Below are 21,707 nucleotides of genomic sequence, written 5' to 3' on the forward strand. Positions count from 1 at the left end.
GTTCCTATTCCAGCTCTAGATCCCGCCGGACCACAGTTCACCGGCACGTCCCCAGAAGAGCGACTGGATCCCACCGATGCACAGTTTGTGGATGTGATACATACCGACATGGATGGTAAGCCCCTTTCACACGTAGTTCCCGGTAAATTACTGGGATACCCTTTCGGCACCGCTGGTGATTTTCACGGCTCACACGTGCAGTTACTCTCAGGAAAATTTCCGTCTTGCGCCTTTTCACGCATGCCGTGATAATGCCGGAATAGATGGGGCAAGTGACAGTCCAGCGGAAGTCACCTGGTGCGCTCCCGGTCCACACCCTCTGCACCATAGAGCGACAGACGGAGCAGCAGCGCACGGAGCAACGCACGGAAAAAGCTCATTCACTTACACTCACAAAGAGGATGTTTGTGGACGTAGCATGCAAATAAAAATAAATATGCCAATGAAATAAATCCTGAAATAAATAAACAAGTCAATAAAAAATATAAATGAGTAAATATATGTTCGACGGACCGGACGGCAAGTTTTTTTTACCCCCCTAATTTAAAAAAAAAATTGTACGAAATAAAGATTCGTAAAAACCCACAATTTTTGCTTCGCCGATACAGGATTTGGCTCCACCCCTACTTTACGTGCTTTTTTCCGGCCATGTAACTGCTTCCATACACAACAGCGCCGTGCCGAATTTTCCCGAAATGTTACTAGGTCTTGAAGTCGGAAATTGCCGGAACAGATTTCCCGGAGTATCCATCCCTGCTCCCGTTTACACACGGCCCCACGCAGGAACGGTTCTGGAACATTGCTGGGAAAGACTGCATGTGTGAAAGAGGCTTTAGATAAGCCCAAAATCATATCCTGTTCATTTATTATTATTTCAGCCAAAACTGTTATGTAACCTGTCGTCCTTTGCCTGAAAGCGTTGGGCTATAGAAAATCTTTAGGTCACATTGACTTTTACGCAAACGGAGGAAGTGACCAAACCGGCTGCCCGAAGACCATCTTGTCCGGTAAAAACCGTAAAAACACCCACAAGAAATAACCATCAAACTTTTGTGTCTTCTTCGTATCTAGGATATAATCTGGACTTCGCTGAAGTCTGTCAAACATTTTTTATTTCTATTTTTTCAAAGGAGGAGCTTATTTCAAATGCGACCATCAGAGATCAGTGTATCTCTTTCTGGAGTCGCTGAGGCAGACGTGTGAGATCCGGGCCTTCCCCTGCTCGTCCTACGTGGACTTCCTGGACGGCCGTTGCACGGACTGCAAGCGCTTCGGTGGCGATGGATGCCCCGTCTTTGGTGAGCACGGAATTTCCCGTCCGTTACGTTGGAATCACAGCCAACTTTTTAACCATTTTAACCGTTGCTTCTACAGTATATATTGCGACCAGTGTTGGGCAGTAACAAATTACTAGTAATGCGTTACTATCGGATGGTGGTAATTGGAAAAACCGGAAGTCGCCTAAAAAGAAGGCAGTAAAAGGAGCTACTCGCTTTTATTGTGGGCAAAAAAAAAGGATGTTATTTTTGCCAGAGGCAGACGCTGGTAGTAAAGGGCAAATTAAGTTGTACTGACGCTACCTGTGTCTTCTACATGTACTAAAACGTGATCGGCTCAGCCGTCAACCTGCACCTTATGTGGTCGCGGCGCGGTGGCAGACGGGCAAATGTTGTGATAATCCATGATCCATCCAATGAGTGATTTCCCGATGCGCCACGTTCCTCCTTCCGTGTTTGTTTACACTCGCTCTCGCGTGCACATAACGTAAAGCATGTGACGCTACATTTCGCCGTGAAGCAGTTCTGCCGCGGATTTGCGACGTGGCTTAGGGAAGGGGCCGTATGTGCTGCTGTCCTGTCGTGCTATCGTGATCAGATGCCGCAGTGTATTTGTCATTGACGTACGGCAGATGCACCCAGTGAGACCAAATGATAGGCGCGCATGCAAAGCCTGAATTGTGAGGAGAAAAGACGTAATTAACAGTTTTGTGGGGTGTAACGGAAAAGTCATATAACAAGTAGTGTAATGAATTACTGTTGACGGGGAGTAATAAGTATAGTAAATACTAAATCACTTTTGAAAAAGGTAACGAGTAATGAATTGGAGTAAGGAACCCAACGCCTGACTCCGACCCGTGTCCTAATGAAACGGATGCATCCGGTACGATCCTGTGAGAAAATACCCCGGTTGGTATTTGCTTCTTCATTTATCAATTTAAAATGAAAATTGCGCGCACGTCTTAAACAGCAGTTTTTCAACGGCTCTGCCACAGACCACTCACATTCCATGTGAATCGTGCCAAATTCCTTGAGAATTATTATTTTACCGTTTCCCGATGGACTTATTTTCAGTTTGTCAATTGAAGATTCACCCTTTTGCCGGAGTGACGTTCAAAAGATTTGCTCAATCTTCGCCCCCGCCGCGCAGTTTGACGGTGATGTAGCCCCAGCGGACGTCCTGATTCCACGTCACTATGTCCAACCTGTAGTTCGTCTCTGAGCGGCGCAGACAGAACGCCGATTCGATGTTAAAGACTTAAAAGCCGCGCAGGTCGGCCGTGACGGGCAGTTACACGTTTCTAACACTGAAGTGGCGTCGTCGGGGGACTACTTCACTGTAAAACCACTGGGAAACGCTGATCTAACAAACAGCTACGGTACATGAGGAATGAAAGCAAATTTCACAACAGTGCATCTCAGACACGCTGAGGCAGTGACTCACTCGCCCGTGGAACGGTTCCTTATAAGCGTTATCAGTTTGAATCTCAGAGGGTTTCTGTTTGGTTTGTTTTCTGGACCTGACGCAACTCTCTCACGCCCCTCCAGGTTATGACGTCACAGAGTGGAAGGACACGCTGGTGAGCTTAGGTCAAACGAACGCCTACTTCACCACCAATAAAGAGTCCCCGTTCTGCAGTAAGTAATTGTGAAAAAAATAAAATAAAGACACAAATAAAAAATAGCCCTCAGTCGGATCCTCCGCCCCTAGTGGCTGTCGGATGAACTGCCTCTGGGTTTTGCATCCCATGATATGTCTTCACATATTTTGCGACGCGGAACCCAGGCGCGGTTCACCCCGTGGCCACAGGGGGCCCCCCGAGGATCCGACCGTCGGCTGCGTTTTCGGATTCGGTGTAAAGCCGGCCTTTAAGTCTTTAACATCGAATCGGCATTCTGTCCGCGCCGCTCAGAGACGAACTACAGGTTGGACATAGTGACGTGGAATCAGGACGTCCGCTGGGGCTACATCACCGTCAAACTGCGCGGCGGGGGCGAAGAAGCCACGGCGACCATCACACAGTGAGTTCCCTTCAGGCGCTGCTCTCCACCGCAACATTTTTTGTCACCATGTCATTTGTTACCGCATATCACCGCTGAGATATTTGACTTTGTTTTCTGGGTTCCGTCAGTAAAGCATCAAGGTTCCAGAGGTACACGGAGGCTCGGCTGCTGGCCCAGTTCGACAGCGACCTGCGCTCTGTGGAAAACCTCACCGTCGAGTTCTCCACCGGGAACGTGCTCCAGCCCAGATATAAACTTCGCGTCCTGAGGCTCCGTCTCACGCGTCTCCAACGGCCCGACAGGTGGGCGGCGAAATGGTTTTCACACTCCAGATGTTCCAAAGGGGTTTCTCCTGTCTATTGCCGCTTCTTCAACCGTTCGGGACCAGAATTGAGTTTATCCAATTTTGCCAGCGTTGCCAACCTTTTTTGCGATGATATAATGCCGCGGCAACACCGCGATGCTGACCACTAAAAACGTGAGAAACATTTGGACTTTGCGACACAAAGGCTCATTTCCATTCTTTTCGCGGCGCAGTGGTTGAAAAACACTGACCTCAGTGATCTGACATGAATTTGAAATTATGGACAGCGAAAGTTCTTTTTAAACTTCTTGCACTTGTATGTGACTCTGCACTTTGCTTCCTTTTTTTTTAAATTATCTTTTTACTCCCAGGCCTCTCTGTCGCTACGACTTCCTGCTGCTGGAGAACAAGGAAACGACCTTTAGACCCATTCCCTGCGAAGAGTCCAACTTCTGAGGGAAAACCTGATCCACATTCTAGTCCCGACACATGAAAATTTCTTCAATAGCACCCGAGTGTTAAATCACATCTATTAAATATGCAAACCTGTATTTTTTTAATCCAGTGTTTGATAATGTTTACAGTGTTGTTTGTTTTTGGTTTTTTTTTTGGTCATTGAATAAATCCAATTGTGATTATTGATTTCTGCCACGTTTCGAGGCCAGTTGAGAGAATTAAAGAAATAACAAGCACTGCAAAAAAAAATGATGACGAAATAAATGTTTATTATTTATTTAATCGTTGCTTTTGTATGGAAATTCCTATATTGTCAGGTACATGTTTTAAAAAATATAGAGAAGTCTCAAGATTAAAAAATAAATAAAAGACAGTTATGTCTCATGTGAACGGCTGACACTGAATAAGGGCAAATAAAAGACGTTCAGTCCAACTGGGCGTGTAAACAGCGTTTCACAGCACAGCAGGCGGCCGCAGAAACCTCAATCTAATTTTCGGAGCACATTTTTGGATTACAACAACAGGGCGTGCAAACGTACCGTGTTACTTATCCCCATGCGTTGAATCATAGCTCTGATCCGGCTTATTATCACTAAATTAAAAATGTATCAATACTGATGAAATATATATCAAATATAAAATGTAAATTGGGAATTTTTGTTCTGCTCACAGGTTCTTGGGTTTTTATCTGAGAGAAATCTTCATTTGGACGATGATCTCTGGTCGGGATGTTTGGACACGTGCTTCTTGATGCGTTCCACCTCCATCTAAAACACAACCGTAGAAACCGATGCTACAAGTTATTTCACGGCGATGAAATGTTTTTCTTTGTTGAACGCTGTTCCTTCCTTGGAGCAGGAGCTCCAACTCAAATGCCGCTAAATGAGGCTGCCTGTGTGTATCGCGGTGATAGCCATAGCCACATGACGCAACTGAAAAGTTCAAAAAAAAAAAAAAAGGCAGATTTGCAGTTGCGCAAGAAAACGGAATAAAAAATAAATAAAAATGAAAAATTATGATCATCGTGAATCACAATCATCTGTTAAGGAAATTTCAAACACGTCTAAAAAAGTTTTTTGGGGCTGTTTATTCTGAAGGAAAGTTAGGAAAAAAAAATTAAGGATTCTAAACAATTATTGGTACGTATCTCGTTTTGAAAAAACTTTAATTACAAGACAATAAATAGACGTAAATTTAAAAAAAAGATTAAAAAACAAAAAGACACAATCAAACGGGAATTTTAATATCAAACGTAGAATTGTACAAATTGAACAAATCCGTGACTTTAAAAGTGATCTTTGGGCAGGAACGTGCGACACGGAGCTGTGGAAGACAGACAGGGAGGAGTGGGAGTGAAGGCGACGTCGTACCTGCAACGTCAAGCGAATCCTTTTCTCCTCATCCAGCTCGTTCATCAGCAGCTTGATCTCTTTGCTGAAACACACAATGTTCACCAAACGTCAGATTAGTGCGACAGCGACGTGCTCTGAAATAAAACCTTAAAATAGGCCTTGGTGCAGCTGTTGACGGAAGTGGAAAATTTTGTGCCTGCAATAAGTATTTTTCCTTCCAATTTTTAGGGGCAATTGTGCGGAATCACCGGGTGTCATGACATTTCACTGCACATATGTGACCATATGAATGTGTAAAAGGAGGTCAATTTCACACAGAAATCAAGGGCGTCCCCTTGCCCGCTTTACAGTGATGACGAAAACGCATGAGAGAGCAGGACGCTGCCCCCTAGCGGCCGCGGGATGACTTGTGTCCAAGTATGGCATCAACACTGTCTTTTCTTGCAGCTTTCTTTTTACTGTAATCTTTTCACCTTTTTTTTTTTTTTTTTTAACACGCTAAAGTCATTATTGATAATAATAATAATAATAATAATAATAATAATAATAATGTTAATAATAATGTTGGCAGCAGCCAACATTAATAACACACACATACCAGTTTCCGTAGTGAAGTGGCTATCACGTTCGCGTAACACACGAAAGGGCCCTAGTTTGAGACCGGGCGGAAACAACTTTATGGAGGGGGGCAGTAGCGGGAAGGTTGCCGGTTCGATCCCGGGCTCCTCCTGGTTGCTGATGTGTCCTCGAGCAAGGCACTTAACCCCCCCAAACTGTTCCCTGGGCGCTGGTTACGAGGATGGGTTAATGCAGAGAAATTGCAAATTTCCCTATTATGGGATTGATAAGGGTAAAAAACATTCAAATTGTATATATGTAGTTTGGAGCAATGGTTATTAAATAATCCCACAGATTAACAATCCACTGTCATGTTTACCACTAAAAACATGTCTACTCATGTTTCTTTCTGACCCATAGCGAGTGATGCAAGAATCACAAATGAATACTGAGAACTTAGTTAAAGTCCAGGGTGAAAAGGGCCGAGGGATTGGGCTCAATTTATATTGAACGTGACGTGCGATCCACCTAAATAAGTAATTCAGACGGAATCAAGGGAATTTTTGTGAGAATTCCATTCGCAACTCAGCGCCCACGACTCCCCTGACCGTGCGTTGAACCAACTCGACCAAATGAACAAACAGCTGGAGACTCGAACGCCTCGTCTTACTGAGTGGCTCGCCAGGAACCGAATCTCAAACAAGAACCTTTTATCGCTATGAAAAATCTGAACGAGAAACTTGTTCGGCAGCTGTTCCGCCTGGAACCGACGGATTTGGTGAATTAATGCAGCCGTGCAATTTTGATCTTGCAACACCAGAGCTCATTTAGCATTCTTAACCCCCCCGCCCCCCTCCAACTAAATGCATACTTGTGCTGACTCTTCATCAGTTCCATCTCCTCCCTCAGTGCGTGCAGCTCCGTCTGCAGCTGCTCCAGGGGTTTGGGAAGCCGCGGGGCGGCGGCGGCGGCGGCAGGGGCGGCAGGGGGGGTTCCGCTCGGCTCGCCGCCGGGGGGAGGGCGGAGGGGCGGGGCGGATCGCAGAACAGCTGAGAGGGCCGCGGGCGGCGCGAGGGAGAAGGGCCGGGGGGCCATGGGGAACTTTGCAGGCACCGAGCAGCTCTGGGTCCCAGCCAACTGCAGAGAACAGCCGTGGAACACCAATCACTCCAAACAACAAAAAAAAACAAAAAACAAAAAAAAAAAAATCACCGAGTGAGGACACATGGAGCGAGAGAGAAAGAGCGAGAGGGGGGGGGGGAGAGAGAGAGAGAGAGAGAGAGAGAGAGAGAGAGAGTACATTGAATGGGAAGGAGTCCAGCCCCGCTCTCTTTCCTCTGGCCCGGTTTCTTTCCACCTCCATCATGAGTGGTTCCTGCAGGTCAGTTTCAGACAAGTTATTAAGTTGTTATTTCATCTGACCATTGATACATATTATTTATGGGATACATATTGTTCTAGTATTTGGTATTATATACATAATAGTTACATTTACATTTAGTCATTTAGCAGACGCTTTTATCCAAAGCGACTTACAATTATTCAAACACCGACGGACGCAGCCATCGGGAGCAATTAGGGGTTAAGTGTCTTGCTCAAGGACAATAGTCTATTCCTTTTATTTCTATTCGTATTCCCACTCAGTATATAACCTTTTCAATCTTATTTTATTCTACTTACTAACTGATCTACGTTGGAGGAATCACTTAGTTTAGTTAGTTAACTTAGCTATTGTGAGTTTGTACTTATTATGCATAATCTCCAGGTGCGTTGCATTGAAATTTCACTGCATATACAGTACGTATGCTTGTATATATAAGCATTTAATAAATAAACCTCTTGAATCTATCCATCCATCTGTCTGTGTATATGTATGTATGTATGTATGTGTCTGTGTATATGTATGTATGTATGTATATATGTATGTATGTATGTGTCTGTGTATATGTATGTATGTATGTATGTATGTATGTATATATGTATGTATGTATGTATATATGTATGAATGTATGTATGTATGTATGTATATATGTATGTATGTATGTATGTATGTATATATGTATATATGTATGTATATATGTATGTATGTGTCTGTGTATATGTATGTATATATGTATGTATGTATGTGTCTGTGTATATGTATGTATGCATGTGTCTGTGTATGTATATGTATGTATGTATGTATGCATTTGTGTCTGTGTATATGTATATATGTATGTATGTATGTATATATGTATGTGTCATCTATATATCTCGATTTCATTGCGTTTGCGGCGCCGCCCCTTGCGGTCGCCTACGCGGTCGCTCCGTTTAGTTCTCATTGTGCATCATCTCCGGGTGCGTTGCAAGGACATTTCACTACATGTATATATGCAAGTATGTATATGTACGTGATAAATAAACATCTTGAATGTGGTGTAAAGGATTATAAAGATTTTCTTTAAGTTGACTTGTGAAAATATAAATATATTGTACATAATGTGCATATATTGATATATCAATAAAGAATTGATATATTATTAATATCTCTACAGCGGTATCTTAATATTACAATATGAAGTGATGAATAACAACGAACAAATATTCATACACATAGGGGAGGTTGTTTCGCGACATGACATTTATTGCCGCCCCGACTCCACACCATCTCAGGTGACAAGTACAAGGAGGGTAAAAATACTCCCAAGGACGAACGGGACGCGGAGCGGCGGCGTTCGAACGGCTTTCAAGCGCCGTTCGGTCTCAACGCACTTGGCGCGGATCCGTCCCGCGGGGCCGTCGCGGCTCCGCGTGTAATTCAACTTCATTTGGGGTCGCGCCCGCTCGGGGGCGCGTCTTTTTAAGCCGCTTTAAAACAAAGTTAAAACAAAAAAAAACAAATAACTCACCGTGTCTCACCGACGCTGCCTCCGTCCGCGGCGCAGCCACGGCGGCATTGTCACCCGCCGGCCCCGCGGAGCGCCGTCACCGTGACCGCAGGGGCCCGGGCTAAGTTTAGCACGGAGGCCGCGGGCCAATGAGGGACCACCGCAGAGCTTCACCGGTCTACGGAAGCCCGGAGAGGCCAAGCAAATACTACTACAATCACAAGCTTTAAACAGCAAGGAGAGGAGAGAAGAGTCTTTATTTGTCACGCAGCACACCACACTACAACACATGCACACACACGCTTTGGATGGTGGCCGGTGAAATGGTTCCTCTGCATTTGACCCATCTTGGCTTGTCCTTCCTCCGGGGCCACAGCCAGGAGCAGTGGGCAGCAGACGTGGACGCGCCCGGGGACCAGGTGATGAGCGTCCATCGCTGGTCAGACGATGATGTTGTGCATGTTTTTGGTGGGGGGTCCTTACTGACGTGAGGTGGAGGAAACCCCATGTGAGCACGGGGAGAACATGCAAACTCCACCCAGAAAGGCTCCTATTTGGGAGATAACCCGCCGGAGCGCGGTGCCAACGGCGCCCCAGGCATCGTGCTCCGGCGATGCCTGGGGCTCCACATATAAAAGTTGAACATATCGAATAATACATACCGTACGTATATTTATTTTATAGTTCCAAATTTGCTTGTACTGAGCCCCTGACCGCAAAACAAATTCGATGAAATTAAAAAAAAAAAAAAATAGCAAAATAAATAAAGATGGAAAGAAATCCTACATTTCGAATGTGGCGTCGGTTTGGGTTCGGTTGCATACGCGTCCGTTCAAGCGCACCACATCTCTCTGGGTCGGGCCTTGCCTGGAGTCCGCAGGTTCGACGGCTGAGATCACGGGCGAGTGAAGAGAAATAAGTCAAAGTACTACTTTTAAAGAGTTGAGTAGATTGAATAACAGCTGGGTCCCTTGTCCAAGTGCACCCAAGAGTGCACAACATAAAGGCGTGCTCACGGAATTGGGAGTTGTCATACGGACTACAGCCCTACAGTAATACGTTTTTCCAAAAAAATAATGAGCAGTGTACAGTCCGGTGCAGGTGCAAAATAGAAGACAGGCCCCGACTGTCTCAGAAAATGTCTGGGAGATGGATAAGCAGTAACTGTGAAATGAAACTCATGCACCTAGCTTTTCAATTCAAATTCAACTACTGTGGCGGAAAGGGGAATATAGTGTGAGCTGGAGAGTCTAGCTAGGAAGACAAGGCAGACCCAGCAAGATGAACGTTCTAAAATGCAGACAAGCTGAAGAATTTAAGTATATTATATATAGCATATGGATATGGTTTATATAAGTGAGGGTAAATAAAGGGTCATTTTAAGCTTCATGTCATATTAGAGTGAGCATTTAGGTTGGAAACGTTACCCGCCGTTTTCCAACTCTTTATTCACATGGAATTACATCGCATAGTAATACTTTATCGATCGAGATAATTGAAAACCAAGTCACCAGCCAAGCCATTTATTTGAATTAAAACAACAAACAAGTACGATGATTATCCAATCTGACAGGTTGAGGTCTCCCATAAAAAATAAAATAAAACGTGGATAATAAAACTAATTCCCATGGACTTGTACGCTCCCTGCTGGTAAACAATAGTCTCGCACAGATCAATAGCAGAAAATGTCATTAATGATTGCAAGTACTCAGTAGTGTTTCCAAAGTAAACCGATGTCTAAAACATGTGACACACTGCATCCAAAGATCCCATTACTATACAATTACTGAAGTACTGTAATTACATTAGTGAATTACGAATTGAGCGACAGCAGTAAAATACAGAGAGTGAGCAGAGGGTCTGTGCATTAAAATGAGCAGCAGAGGTCTCGGCCGAGAGGTCTTGTAATGAAATGTCCGCTTTTCAACACCAGGCTTCCGAGAGAACATGGTAAAAAAAAAAAAAAAAAAAAAGAACAATCACAACACAAATATACACATTTTACAATCGTTGCATATCGTCTTTAACTTTATGATTTTGAACACTTACAGCTAACATGGCTTCGCACTTTAACTGATCTCAGAACGATCACATTGGTTGTTGCTGCCCATGGATTAGATCAGTTCTTCCCCCAAACTCTCTGTCACGCCAGTTTTCACAACAAAATAATCCCACGCGCTGTGTGCGTCGTAAACGATTAGTTCATCCCAAAAAACTACTTTAAACGTTTCGGGGGTCACTCCAGTAAAAGGGCAAATCACAGACTAAAAATAATTCCCGAGGACCAAATTAAAGCCGAGGAGCTATTCTGTCTGAACCTGATGAATTACTGCCAGCCTTGCAATTTTGATCTTGCGACACAAAAGCTAATTTCCATTATTTCTTTATTTGTGTGGAATTAAAAAAAAATGTTGGCAGCAAAATGGAAAAAGAAAATGGCGTTACCATTCCAGGCCTATCACCAGCGCTGTTGGTGGGGACCTCTGTTGTTGTACGGCACACGCTGCTGCCGCATCACCTGCATGTTGCGGTACTTGGACATTATACTCTGGCTTTTCCTGAACACGGGCTTCTGCTGGGGGAAAGGACGTGGCACAAAGCTCTCCTTGGGTGGAAAAAAAAAAAAAAATAATCAAAATATTGGAAAGGAGGGGAAAAATTTAATAAATCGAAATCTCAGGGTAGAAGGACCAATGATCGTTGACATCTTATACCATTTTAGATTCCAAAAGTTGCCACGTACCATGAGTGGTTTTCTGAAGTTCCCGTGTGGTTCGGGGAAAGGTCTCCTTGGACCCTGATTGAAATGCAGTCTCTGTAAAACACAACATAGATTCGAGATTTAAAAAGCTTTTTCTTTTCCATCAGGAGAAAAGGATAAAAATCAAACAAAAAGCTCTAAAATTTGAAGGTCAGAGGGAAGCTTTGAATACTGTGGACCGTTTTCAGAATATTGTTATTCATTCATCCCTTGTAAGATCATCCAGCTCCACATTTCACTACATATATGTATGCTTGTATGAATATGTATGTGACAAATAAACATCTTGAATCTAGAATCTCTACCCCTCTTTTAACCCAAATTGTCATGAAAAGACTGGTCATCCTGCGTGACTGTTTGGCCGCTGGAGTTGGTCAATTTACCGGCTTTATCGGTCCGGTGTATGAGCCTAAACTGGTTTGATTTTATGTAAACCGTCTGAACCGGCATTTGTCATTTTGAGATGTTCTTTCAAATTAAATAGCTGCCTACATCAGCAACCTGTGCCGACGGCGTCACGGCGCTAAATCCAACTTGTATTGCACTAGTATTACGCAATATGACAACGTGATCAACATAACATTGTTTTAAACAAACACATAGCCCCGCCCCCTCTCACTCGCAGTGCTGTCTTCGTCTCATTCCCTCTGGTTTGTTATGGTTTAAGCTCAATAAATATGACAAGTGCAGAGCCTCCGTGACCAGTTTGGGTTGACAAAGAAAACAACAGGGGTGCTGTTTGGAATTACTATATTTGAGGCAAAAAGTGCCTAACTCACAGAGAGAGTTTTTTCCCCTCCAGTTTCTCAAGTTGCACTAGGCTGAGGTCTGATGTAGTATTTGACATATTATTTTGATGTTTAGAAGAAGAAAAGTAAAGCCTAATGGTTGTTGTGAGACATAAAAACACGATGTGTCAATCAGTTGTTGTGACGGTGGCGCCTGCAGGAGTGCCTGCTGAGTCAAGTGCGACACCTGGTGGTAACATTTGGTATCCCGGCCCGGTGTTTGGCTTTATATCAAACCTGTTTGAAAATCTTAACACCGGCCCAACCCAATTGGCCGCAATTAAAAATTTTGGATTTCTCCAAAAACTTTCTTCAACCGAACTCAGGACCAACCCTAGTTCTCATCATTAGCGACCATCAAACAGGTCATGTGTTGGCCTCCTCGACCTTATGTCGAGGAGGGTTCCTTTACATTTACATTTAGTCATTTAGCAGACGCTTTTATCCAAAGCGACTTACAATTGTTCAAACACTGACGGACGCAGCCATCAGGAGCAATTAGGGGTTAAGTGTCTTGCTCAAGGACACTACAGCATGCTAGCAGGAGGAGCCTGGGATCGAACCAGCAACCTTTAGATCACTACACCACCAGCTCTACCGCCTGAGCTACCATCCCCGCCTTCCTTCCCTCTGGCAGGAGGCTGCGGTCCAACAATGCCAAAACCTCTCGCCACAAACACAGGAAGTTTCTTCCTGTCTGCAACTGGCCTTATCAACAAGGCCCAGGACCCCCCGCTGAAACGGACCTGCGCCCAAATCGGACCCCCACCCCATAGACACTACACGGTCCTGTACGCCTTAAACGGAATGGGTATGTCAATGCGTTACATTAATGCACATTCCTCATTCATATGGACTTCTATCTGTGAACATTGCACATACTGTTTCACTTTAGACTGAATATTTGCACATTCCTGCACAAACAGAAACAGCTTTATTAAAAAAAAACTAAACTAAAAAAAAAAGCCTTATTTTACATATTCTTATATATTTTACTTAGTTTTACATTTATGTTTCACCTATGCACCGAACACCAAGACAAATCCCTTGTTCGTGTAAACTTACTTGGCAATAAAGACCATGCTGATTCTGATTCTATTGTCAAACCATCCATCTACTTTCATCATGAAAGATTCAGCTCTCGTTTGTGTGGACATGCATTTCTAGGAACTGATGATCATTTCTTAAAACGGCTCTCACCTGAGGAGGTCCTGGTCTCGACCTCAGGAAGGGCCTCCCATGCCGGTGGCTTTCCACAGGCCTGAACGGCCTGTGGAAACATAGGACACAGTCAGAAAAGAAGCGTTCCATCGGGACACGCTGGGACTTCCAGACAGCATTTTAGGTTACAGTTTAAAATCAAAGATGTCATGTTGTAAAATCAAGTAGACCCGTACCTAAAGGTCTTGTGTGAATAGCCATCTCTGTGGTTATTCGGTGCAGGTCTGAAGCCGTGAGGCTGCGGTGCCTCGTCGTCCGAGGCGTCGTCCGAATCGCACGTTTGTTCTGAAGCGGAGGGAGAAAGCGTACTGCGGTTGAAGCCTGTTCCGTACAGGCCTCCAAAGATGACTCCTAACCCATTGTTTTACAACCTTTTTATCCTTGCACGGCACACGTTTTACAGAAAAAAAGTATCCTGATGCTTCTCACTAATAGTTAGTGAGTCAAGACTCGCAAACAATTATTTTAAATAACTCGGGAGTCACTCCGGTAAAAGAGTCACTTCTCCGTCTCACAAATGGAAAATAATTGCCGAGGACTGAATTAAAGTTGAACAAGGCACAAGGCAAAAAAAAAAAAAAAAGGCAGATGCTTTTGACACAATTCATATTTAACATAACTGATTAAGTCTTTGCATTCTACCAAAATAAATCATCTTGACGGATTTAAATGATTCTTGTGAAAACAACTCGGGAGCCAAACAGACTGTTCTGACTCTCGCTCATGGTGCGTTACACCAACTCCATCAACAACAACAGAAAAATCGAAGGGCTTTTTTTTTTTTTTTTTTTTTAAGACTCGAAACATTTGTCACTACGAAAGGGCATCACTCTCATAGTGAAACTTGTTCTGCTTTTCTGACTGGAACTGATGAATCACTGCAGCCTTGCAATTTTGATCTTCCAACAGAAGAGCTCATTTCCGTTCTTTAGGGCCTCGAATCATTTTCACGGCCCGCCGGCGAGCTCCGACGATGCACTAGTGCACGTTTGTCTTAACCAAACAGATCTCAATCACAGTTTACATACCATTCTTGGACTTGGGACTTTGATTCCGTGGGGACAAGCAGTCCTTGTAGCTAGAGCTAGGCCCCGCCTGCCAGTGGGACACAACCACCAGGTCGGAGGTCAGGTGTTTGTCGATGGGCGAGGAGCTGAGGAGACCAAAAGAGAGGCGTCAAAGCCACTTCGGCAATTTTCATCAATACTACATCCAAGCCTGATCAAGAAGTGCAACAATCGAAACATGGCCGACAGTTAAAGTTTAAACTAATAAATAGCACTATAACCTGCAAAACAAACAAGCCATTCTTCATAACGTTACACAGGGGTACTTACAAAAGTCATGGACTCTCCATGCTCCCATTATCTCCATTATTGTACCCTGAATCAATCTGAGCTTGTTTCATTCAGTGATTCTTACAGAGCAGGACGTCCACCAGGAAGGTTTTTACAGATTTTGTTTTTTTTAGTTTTTTTTAAGAGCTTAGATCTATCAAAGACGTCCTCAGATCTTCCTTTCTTCTTGTAACTTAGCGGCGAGGAAGGACGGTGTCGGCAGCGGCGCATCATGAACAAGTTCCTCGGAATGTTGCTCTTTGGAGCCGTTCCTAGTTTGTCCCGTGGTCACCTTGAGATAGTTTCGGTCACACCGGTTTCTACACGGAGAGCGTTTTACGAGGCTTCAAGACTTTGGACGTGTCAAGACTTGAAATATCTTGCTGCACACCTCTGGGTTGGTCGATTACATGAGGTGCATTCAACAGCCTCCTTTCCCATTATCGTGCACAAGGCAGGTGCGATTTGGCTCGTAAGTGCGTGCTCATCCCCCCGCTCCCCCCACTTACACAGGCAGGTTTAGGGAGGATGTTTTGGGTTCTGTAATAGCCCACCGGGTTATCGAGTCAGGATTGGTGACTGTTTTTGGGAGGTGGGTCAAAATGACTGAGCTGGTCTTAATCGGCGCCTGTTTTTGACACCACACGTCACAGCCTCTTGTCGTTCCCCTTGCAGTACTTGAGCACGGGTGCGGTAAAAACAATTTACTGTGACTTCTCCCGCCCCCTCCCTCAATCAGAGGCGCCAGATGTGATTATGTTCACGCCCAGCGCAGACAGACACTGGGATTTCATCAGAGGGCTTAGCTGACTTGAACTGATGACTTGATCGCTAGAAAGCTCCCGCCCCAAAGCAGGCGGGACGTCAACAAGGGGATTTGCACGATGGTCCTCGTCCGTTTGAGGTGTATTTATGGTGATGTGGCCTCGATGGCCAACTCAAAGAATCGACGGCGGCGCATTTTGACCGATGGGTCCATCCCCAAAGTATTGACTACGTAATCAGAGGATCACAGAGCAGACTGGATTACTGCACTCATCGCAGCGAAGCATCCTCAAGTTGCAAATCGTGTACCGCGCAAGAATCCTCTTCAAGTAGTCCTTCACTTCATCCCTTTCCTTGTACCTGATCCTTGGTTTGGGTCTCAGTTTCAACAGTTCCACTGCACGCAGAGTCATCTTTGGCCATCTCTTTCCTCCACGCAGAATTTGTGAGCCGGCGTTTCGGGGCCAGTCTTAAAAGCATATAGGTTTGCTTCTGTACAAATCAAAGGGTACTTTCTTAAGTCTGCGTGGCCCAAGAAGGGTCAAATCCACACAAAACCCCTTTGGTGAAACGCATTTGAGCATAAAATAAATAAAAATTAAAAAAAAAAAAAAGCGAAGACTTGCTTTCTGCCTTTGGTTTAGATATCAAGGTGGGTTTTTTTGGCCAATATTTAGCATTTAGATTCTTATTTACAAGGGTTAATATGAATTTGCTTCAGAAAGGAAAGATTAATTCATTTGGTCACCATTTTGTTCCTAAAGTAGTGTCTTCGGTGGCGGCAAGTCTTCAGAATTCTGTGGCGTTTGTGGTAAATGGAATCATCATGGTCTCTCAAACACAGTTTCATATTAACACAGCTCAAGTTGAATTGTACGTTGACCAAGGCAGGGTTCAGGTTATGTGGCGCAAAGTCAGTCATTTCTGGAATCAAGGCCCTTTCTATGCAGTCCAGTATTTGGGTATCTGTCTCTCGTCGTGTGATCCATGTATGCGTTTTGGTTTATTAAAAAGAAAAATAAGGAGGCCGTTGTGCCGATTGACTTCATGTCCATTGTTCAACTTGTCATGTTGTGATGCGTTATCGCACTAGTTAAGGTTGTTTGTAGTAACTTTATCTTTGGATTTTGCTCGTCAGCGCGGGGGGGTGTCTTCGCAACATGTTGAGAGTATTTCCAAGCAATCTCGGACGAAACTTCTCACCCACTTCCGGTCTGTGATTAATCTTAACTGAACGTCTCTTCATCACACAAAGATATTTTCAAACCTCTGTTGTGCCCTTGCCACGAGGGTAATTCAAAACAATTGAAATGGGTTTTCATCAACTGCTTTCTCAAAGACCACGATATCTCCCATTTTCCACGGCTGTCCCCTTTTGATACAGTTATGTTTCTCGAAATCATCATCAAGCCCTGCGCAGAGTGTAAGAGGAATATACCGTACCTGCGTGTTCTCAGGGACCGATGGGACTCCACCTTTTCTGTCACTGTATCAGACTCTCCTGAAGACTTGCTTGACTCGTCATCCGTGCTGGGTGAGGACTGGTGTGGATTTGTCCTCCTCAATTCCACCTTTCTCAGAGGGGCAGCGTGGGGCTGGAAACGCTTCTTCCGGAGGGAAAGAACTGAGCTCATGTCTTCATCTGAGGTGGACAATCCCATTTGTGGCTTGGGTTTGAGGGGAGCTCTCGGCCCTATTGCAGCCACCGTCCTCATTTGCCTGCCTTTGACTATACGACTTTTATCCCTCAGAGACAATGGTCTGCCACCAAATCCCATGGGAACATTGAGCAGAGGGGGTCGGTCTCGCCTCGGAAACTTTTGTGGGCCATGCTCCTCTTCAGCACCTGCATAGGACAGACCAACATCTGGCATCCTCCTCTTGCGGCCTACCGCCATTTGCCTCTCCCGAGGGCTGTCACGGAAGGATGATGGGGGGCCTTCTTTCCATGAGGGGGATCTGAAAGGAGGGAGGTGAGAGGGGCTTTCCTGTGCCATCTCTAGACTGTGGGACCTGTTTCCCTCCCTCTCCATGTCCCCACGCTGCCTCCGGGAATCTTGCTCGCCAGACCACCTGCATATCCATCGAAGAATAGAGAAATAATTACAATGGTAGATCCACTGCGGGGTCAAGCGGGAAACCCAACTTAGACTTAACTTTACGCTGCCCTTTCCCCATAATGCCATGATTGTATGAAACATGTGGGAGATATACTTTCAGCAAATACAGCGGTAATATTCTTCTCAGTAGCAGGTGAAAAACATTTATATCAGACTCCAATGTACACCCTTGAATTACTGTGAAGCGGGGCAGAGTAGAAGTAAATTATTAGGACCCCTGTGGGCAAAGGGTTGGCTTCGGGGATCCCCTTTTACCCGGCCCGCATTAGGGTTGCACTTGTGTACCTCTCTTGATACGAGCTTCTCCCACGAAACCCTCTTGGTTTCCTCTGTGAACCAGGGGGTCTGTACTCTCCAGTGTGCTGATGAGAGAATTCCCCGGGCACATTCCAGCGCTTTGCACCACGTGTCGAGTGATCAAATTGTCGGTTCCTGGGACTGTAGTGTTTTGGAGGACCTTGAATTCGTTGCTCTTCATGAGAAAAACCAGGCTGCCTCTTGGGGCCCCTAAATGACCCCCGATAGGGTGGTGTAGGGCTCGGCCTCCTGTCATTTGGTGACTTGTGATAATGCCGTGGTGACGGTGACCTATGGGCTGAAGGATGCCCACCAAATGGTGCTCCCCTGCGGCCAGGAGACCCCTGCATAGGACTGTGCGAGGATGATCGATGCTGAAACTTGGGGTGTCTGTTTGGCCTGGGTGGGGACGGCCTCCGGTGAGAATGGTGTGGTTCCATTTGGTGAGAATATGATTCAAAGGAATCCTGATTCTGGGACCTCCACTGGTTATAAGGCGGCTCCCTTCGGTCCCCCATGAATGGAACCCTTTTGTTGAAAAAGGTTCTTCCTCTGCCTCTGTTTCCCCTCCAGATGTTAGGTGACTTTCCAGGGTAGTCTTGGGCATCCCTCCTGTTTTTAAAGTGGGAGTTATATTGCTCTTCATGCGGCACAAATCTGGGGCCATCACCGTAGGGCCTGCAACAACCAAACAAAAGTATTTCAAGGTAATTGACAAAAAAAAAAAAATTATACCAGTTGCTATTTATTTAGACTGAAAAGCCACAACATTAAAATCACCACTAATAACGACTAATATTAAGTAGCTCCCTCTCATGTCCCCAAAAGAGCTCTGACCCGTGGAGGTCCTGTGGTATCTGGCACCAAGACGTTAGCAGCAGATCCTTTAAGTCCTGGAAATTGTGAGGTGGGGCCCCCATGGATCGGGCTTGTTGTTCCATCAGATTGGACCTTGAACCCGGCTATCCACATGATAGGCTTGGGCAGATTCATGATTAAATTTTCAAACGGCGATCGACTCCATGGATCACGATTGACGACAGACCTTTTTTTTGGCTATTTTTTTTCCCTGCCAGGAAAAATGACGCATCGAGGGAAACAGGTTATCCTCTCGTGATAAGCAAAACTGACACTGCACTGTGCTGCATGCACAAAGCAGCCATTTTCACTTTACGTTTTTTAGCGCCCGACTTAGTATTGATAACGTGCTTAGTATTTTACAAATTCAATTTTTTTAAATTTGATGAACGTCAGAGCTGAGATGTGAAAATAAACTAAATGGGATGCTCAGACCTAGACGTCTAACCATCACGATTTAGTCCTTGTCAAAGTGGCTCAGATCCTTACACTTGACCATTTTTCCTGCTTTCAACACATCAACTTCAAGAACTGACTGTTCACTTGGTGCCTAATATCCTATCCCTTGACAGGTGCCATTGGATTGAGAGGAGTAATGTTATTTACTTCACCTGTCAGTGGGTTTAATGTTGTGGCTGATCGGTGTATTTATTTAAAATTTTTAGGAAGTGACAACACAACAGAGTCAAGGCTGTGTTACCTAGACTTGAAGCGCGGAGGTCCAAAATGCGGTCGCACCATCTTCGGAACTGGAGAAAATAATAATAAAAAAAAAAAATCTACGGACAAAAGAGACTTTTGAAAGTTACTAGATTATTTAGTAATTATATGAACTAAACACAGATTATAGTGTAGACCATAGGCTAATCACTGTCATGATACTGGCAATTGAGCCACCATAGTGAGCTATGGTAAAATGGGAAAAGAAAAAAAAAAAAAAAAAAAAAAAAAAAAAAAAAAAACAGTTACACACGTCTAGCATGTTGCTCTTAACCCACCATCTAAACAATGTATGAACTTGTTTATGCAATATGGCATCAAAAAACGCTACAGCTTACCAACGCCACAGAAATACTGCAGGGACATTGAACACTGTCATCCGTTTGTATACACTTGCATACAAATACATGTGTATCTCTGCTTTCCTGTGTGTGTGTTTGCATATGTATTTCTGATTTGGATTACATATTTGTCCGATTTTTTTTTCTCCCTACTTGTTTGTGCACAGCCTCCGGGGTCGTTCTCTAGTGTCAGTCCACCGGACTCGATTCGACTGCAACTCCAATCCTACAACTGAAGACAACGACCAGCAGACTGTTAGATTCGACAGGTAACCAGGTGTCGGCTCCGCGAAGCCGGAACTCAGGATATGAGTCGAACCTCCTACCGGGGAAGGTACAAAGGAACATTTAAGGCCATTGAAGTCCGAATTGCAAATCGGGACATTCGAGGCAGATCCCCCCCCCCCCCGGACCCGAGATAACAGATCTGACGTCACACCAACACGATGAACGCTGAACAAAGTTCGCACTGTACGTGTTTGTTATTTGTTGTTGTTGTTGTGGTATTATTTGATAACACAAACTTCGACCAAAATCTGTAAAATACTTGAATAAATACTCTGTAGTTCTCGTGCGTTGTTAACGGTGGTCACACGCTCGCCAAAAAAAAACAAAAAAAACAACACATTCACTGCGTATGTTTTTTTTTTTTTTTTTTGTTGTTTTTTTTTCCGAGCACTCGCGTCGGTCGCAGAATATTCCAAGACCCCCCGCGGAACGCAGCACCCGAGCAGACGACGAGGCGTCGCCGGGGCAAACTGTTTAGCATGCTGCTAATGCTAATTCGGGTAGTCTATGTGTCGGGGTCAAACATTTCGCTCCCGGGGAGGAGGAGGAGGGAAAAAAAAAAAAAAAACGCACACACATCGGCGATTAATCGACGTTTTTGCGTTCAACGCGGGGACACACCGAGCTCCACCCGAATATTACGTTAGAGCGGGAGAAGGATTACGAACCAGAGGACCTCGCCCTTCAGACGTTTACGACGACACTTTCGGCCTCTTCTTCTTCTTCTTCTTCTGCTTCTTCTTCTACTCCTTGCTCCTCCTCCTTCTTCTCTTCCTCCTCCTCCTCCTCCACCGAGTGTCGGGCGGACTGGAGGCCTCCCGGCGCGTTGCTGCCCCCCGCCTGTCGGCCGGGGAACTGTTTCCCGACCTGCTTTTCCGCCGCGGCGGCTTTCACCGGCGTTGCCAGGTCCGCGGGGCTTTCCCCGCGGAATTGGGCGACCTGCTGCCGCGGTGCCGCGCCTGCGCATCGAGGAATAATATGCGTGGATGAAAATGAAATAAGGAAATAGAACAAAAACATCTGGGAATGGGGCCGCGGATGATGTGCGGGAACGAGCGCGTTGCTTACCGCTTCGATTGGCCATTACGCTGCTTCGGTCACACGCACACGCCTGGCAACCGTGGTTTTCGCGCAGAGATAATCCCACGGCGCCCCGCCCCCTCTCATCCGCTCCGTCACTCGTCCAGTGATGCCGTCATACGTTGTGGGACGGCGCTTGTCGCCGTGGCCGAATAAATGCGACGCAAGACTCAGAGAACAACTCTTTTCAATTATAAAATAAATAAAAACTCAAACATGATTTTCATTCAACCCTAATCTTAGAGTTTTGGATTTATTCAACTTTATATATATATTTAATAATGCCGTTATTTACATTGGATGTCATCTTATC

At 45.0% G+C, this 21,707-nt stretch overlaps 3 protein-coding genes across 7 annotated transcripts in view; 1 reads left to right on the forward strand and 2 right to left on the reverse strand.

Annotated features, from left to right (window-relative positions):
* lipia (lipase, member Ia) overlaps nucleotides 1-4,288 on the forward strand; it is an 8,207-nt gene extending 3,919 nt beyond the window's left edge. Inside the window, exons 5-11 of one of the 2 annotated variants that reach the window (XM_080013121.1) lie at nucleotides 14-115; nucleotides 918-1,007; nucleotides 1,131-1,298; nucleotides 2,826-2,915; nucleotides 3,191-3,299; nucleotides 3,410-3,583; nucleotides 3,957-4,288. In XM_080013121.1, the coding sequence (XP_079869247.1) occupies nucleotides 14-115; nucleotides 918-1,007; nucleotides 1,131-1,298; nucleotides 2,826-2,915; nucleotides 3,191-3,299; nucleotides 3,410-3,583; nucleotides 3,957-4,041 (818 nt within the window). In that variant the 3' untranslated portion in view covers nucleotides 4,042-4,288. The remainder of the gene's footprint in view (nucleotides 1-13; nucleotides 116-917; nucleotides 1,008-1,130; nucleotides 1,299-2,825; nucleotides 2,916-3,190; nucleotides 3,300-3,409; nucleotides 3,584-3,956) is intronic. The other variant, XM_080013122.1, reaches the window with a different exon arrangement.
* Nucleotides 4,289-4,305: 17 nt separating this feature from the next.
* LOC307239635 (uncharacterized protein) lies at nucleotides 4,306-8,938 on the reverse strand. 2 transcript variants are annotated; one of them, XM_080013128.1, is made up of 5 exons: nucleotides 8,840-8,938; nucleotides 7,252-7,326; nucleotides 6,823-7,088; nucleotides 5,412-5,475; nucleotides 4,306-4,808 (listed from the first exon to the last, which is right to left on the reverse strand). In XM_080013128.1, the coding sequence occupies exons 2-5, from the start codon at nucleotides 7,315-7,317 to the stop codon at nucleotides 4,743-4,745; spliced, it is 462 nt and encodes a 153-aa protein (XP_079869254.1). In that variant the 5' UTR covers nucleotides 7,318-7,326; nucleotides 8,840-8,938; the 3' UTR covers nucleotides 4,306-4,742. The 2 variants fall into 2 exon arrangements, with proteins under 2 accessions (XP_079869254.1, XP_079869255.1); XM_080013129.1 differs by lacking the exon at nucleotides 7,252-7,326 and having other exon boundaries at nucleotides 8,840-8,931.
* Nucleotides 8,939-10,325: 1,387 nt separating this feature from the next.
* LOC307239628 (uncharacterized protein) lies at nucleotides 10,326-21,058 on the reverse strand. 3 transcript variants are annotated; one of them, XM_080013120.1, is made up of 11 exons: nucleotides 20,983-21,058; nucleotides 20,180-20,258; nucleotides 19,666-19,714; nucleotides 18,096-18,785; nucleotides 17,134-17,763; nucleotides 14,617-14,741; nucleotides 13,765-13,873; nucleotides 13,568-13,637; nucleotides 11,562-11,633; nucleotides 11,264-11,423; nucleotides 10,326-10,752 (listed from the first exon to the last, which is right to left on the reverse strand). In XM_080013120.1, exons 3-10 carry the CDS (start codon nucleotides 19,704-19,706, stop codon nucleotides 11,277-11,279), a joined length of 1,884 nt encoding a protein of 627 aa, XP_079869246.1. In that variant the 5' UTR covers nucleotides 19,707-19,714; nucleotides 20,180-20,258; nucleotides 20,983-21,058; the 3' UTR covers nucleotides 10,326-10,752; nucleotides 11,264-11,276. The 3 variants fall into 3 exon arrangements, with proteins under 3 accessions (XP_079869246.1, XP_079869244.1, XP_079869245.1); XM_080013118.1 differs by having other exon boundaries at nucleotides 19,666-19,744; XM_080013119.1 differs by having other exon boundaries at nucleotides 19,666-19,744; nucleotides 20,180-20,348; nucleotides 20,983-21,021.
* Between the last annotated feature and the right edge of the window lie 649 nt (nucleotides 21,059-21,707).

The sequence above is a fragment of the Zeus faber genome, assembly GCF_960531495.2.
Source record: "Zeus faber genome assembly, chromosome: 14".
Lineage (NCBI taxonomy): Eukaryota > Metazoa > Chordata > Actinopteri > Zeiformes > Zeidae > Zeus > Zeus faber.

Excerpts from the sequence above, each read along its gene's own strand:
- LOC307239635 (XM_080013128.1), bottom strand. The coding sequence starts at position 7,317 with ATGATGGAGGTGGAAAGAAACCGGGCCAGAGGAAAGAGAGCGGGGCTG. Across the intron at positions 7,089-7,251 it reads TGGACTCCTTCCCATTCAAT|TTGGCTGGGACCCAGAGCTG; the intron begins GTACTCTCTCTC and ends TGTTCTCTGCAG. Across the intron at positions 5,476-6,822 it reads CTGATGAAGAGTCAGCACAA|CAAAGAGATCAAGCTGCTGA; the intron begins GTATGCATTTAG and ends TGTGTGTTTCAG.
- LOC307239628 (XM_080013120.1), bottom strand. The coding sequence starts at position 19,706 with ATGGTGCGACCGCATTTTGGACCTCCGCGCTTCAAGTCTAG. Across the intron at positions 17,764-18,095 it reads AGAAGCTCGTATCAAGAGAG|GTGGTCTGGCGAGCAAGATT; the intron begins GTACACAAGTGC and ends ATGGATATGCAG. Across the intron at positions 13,874-14,616 it reads AAGTCCCAAGTCCAAGAATG|AACAAACGTGCGATTCGGAC; the intron begins GTATGTAAACTG and ends CCTCCGCTTCAG.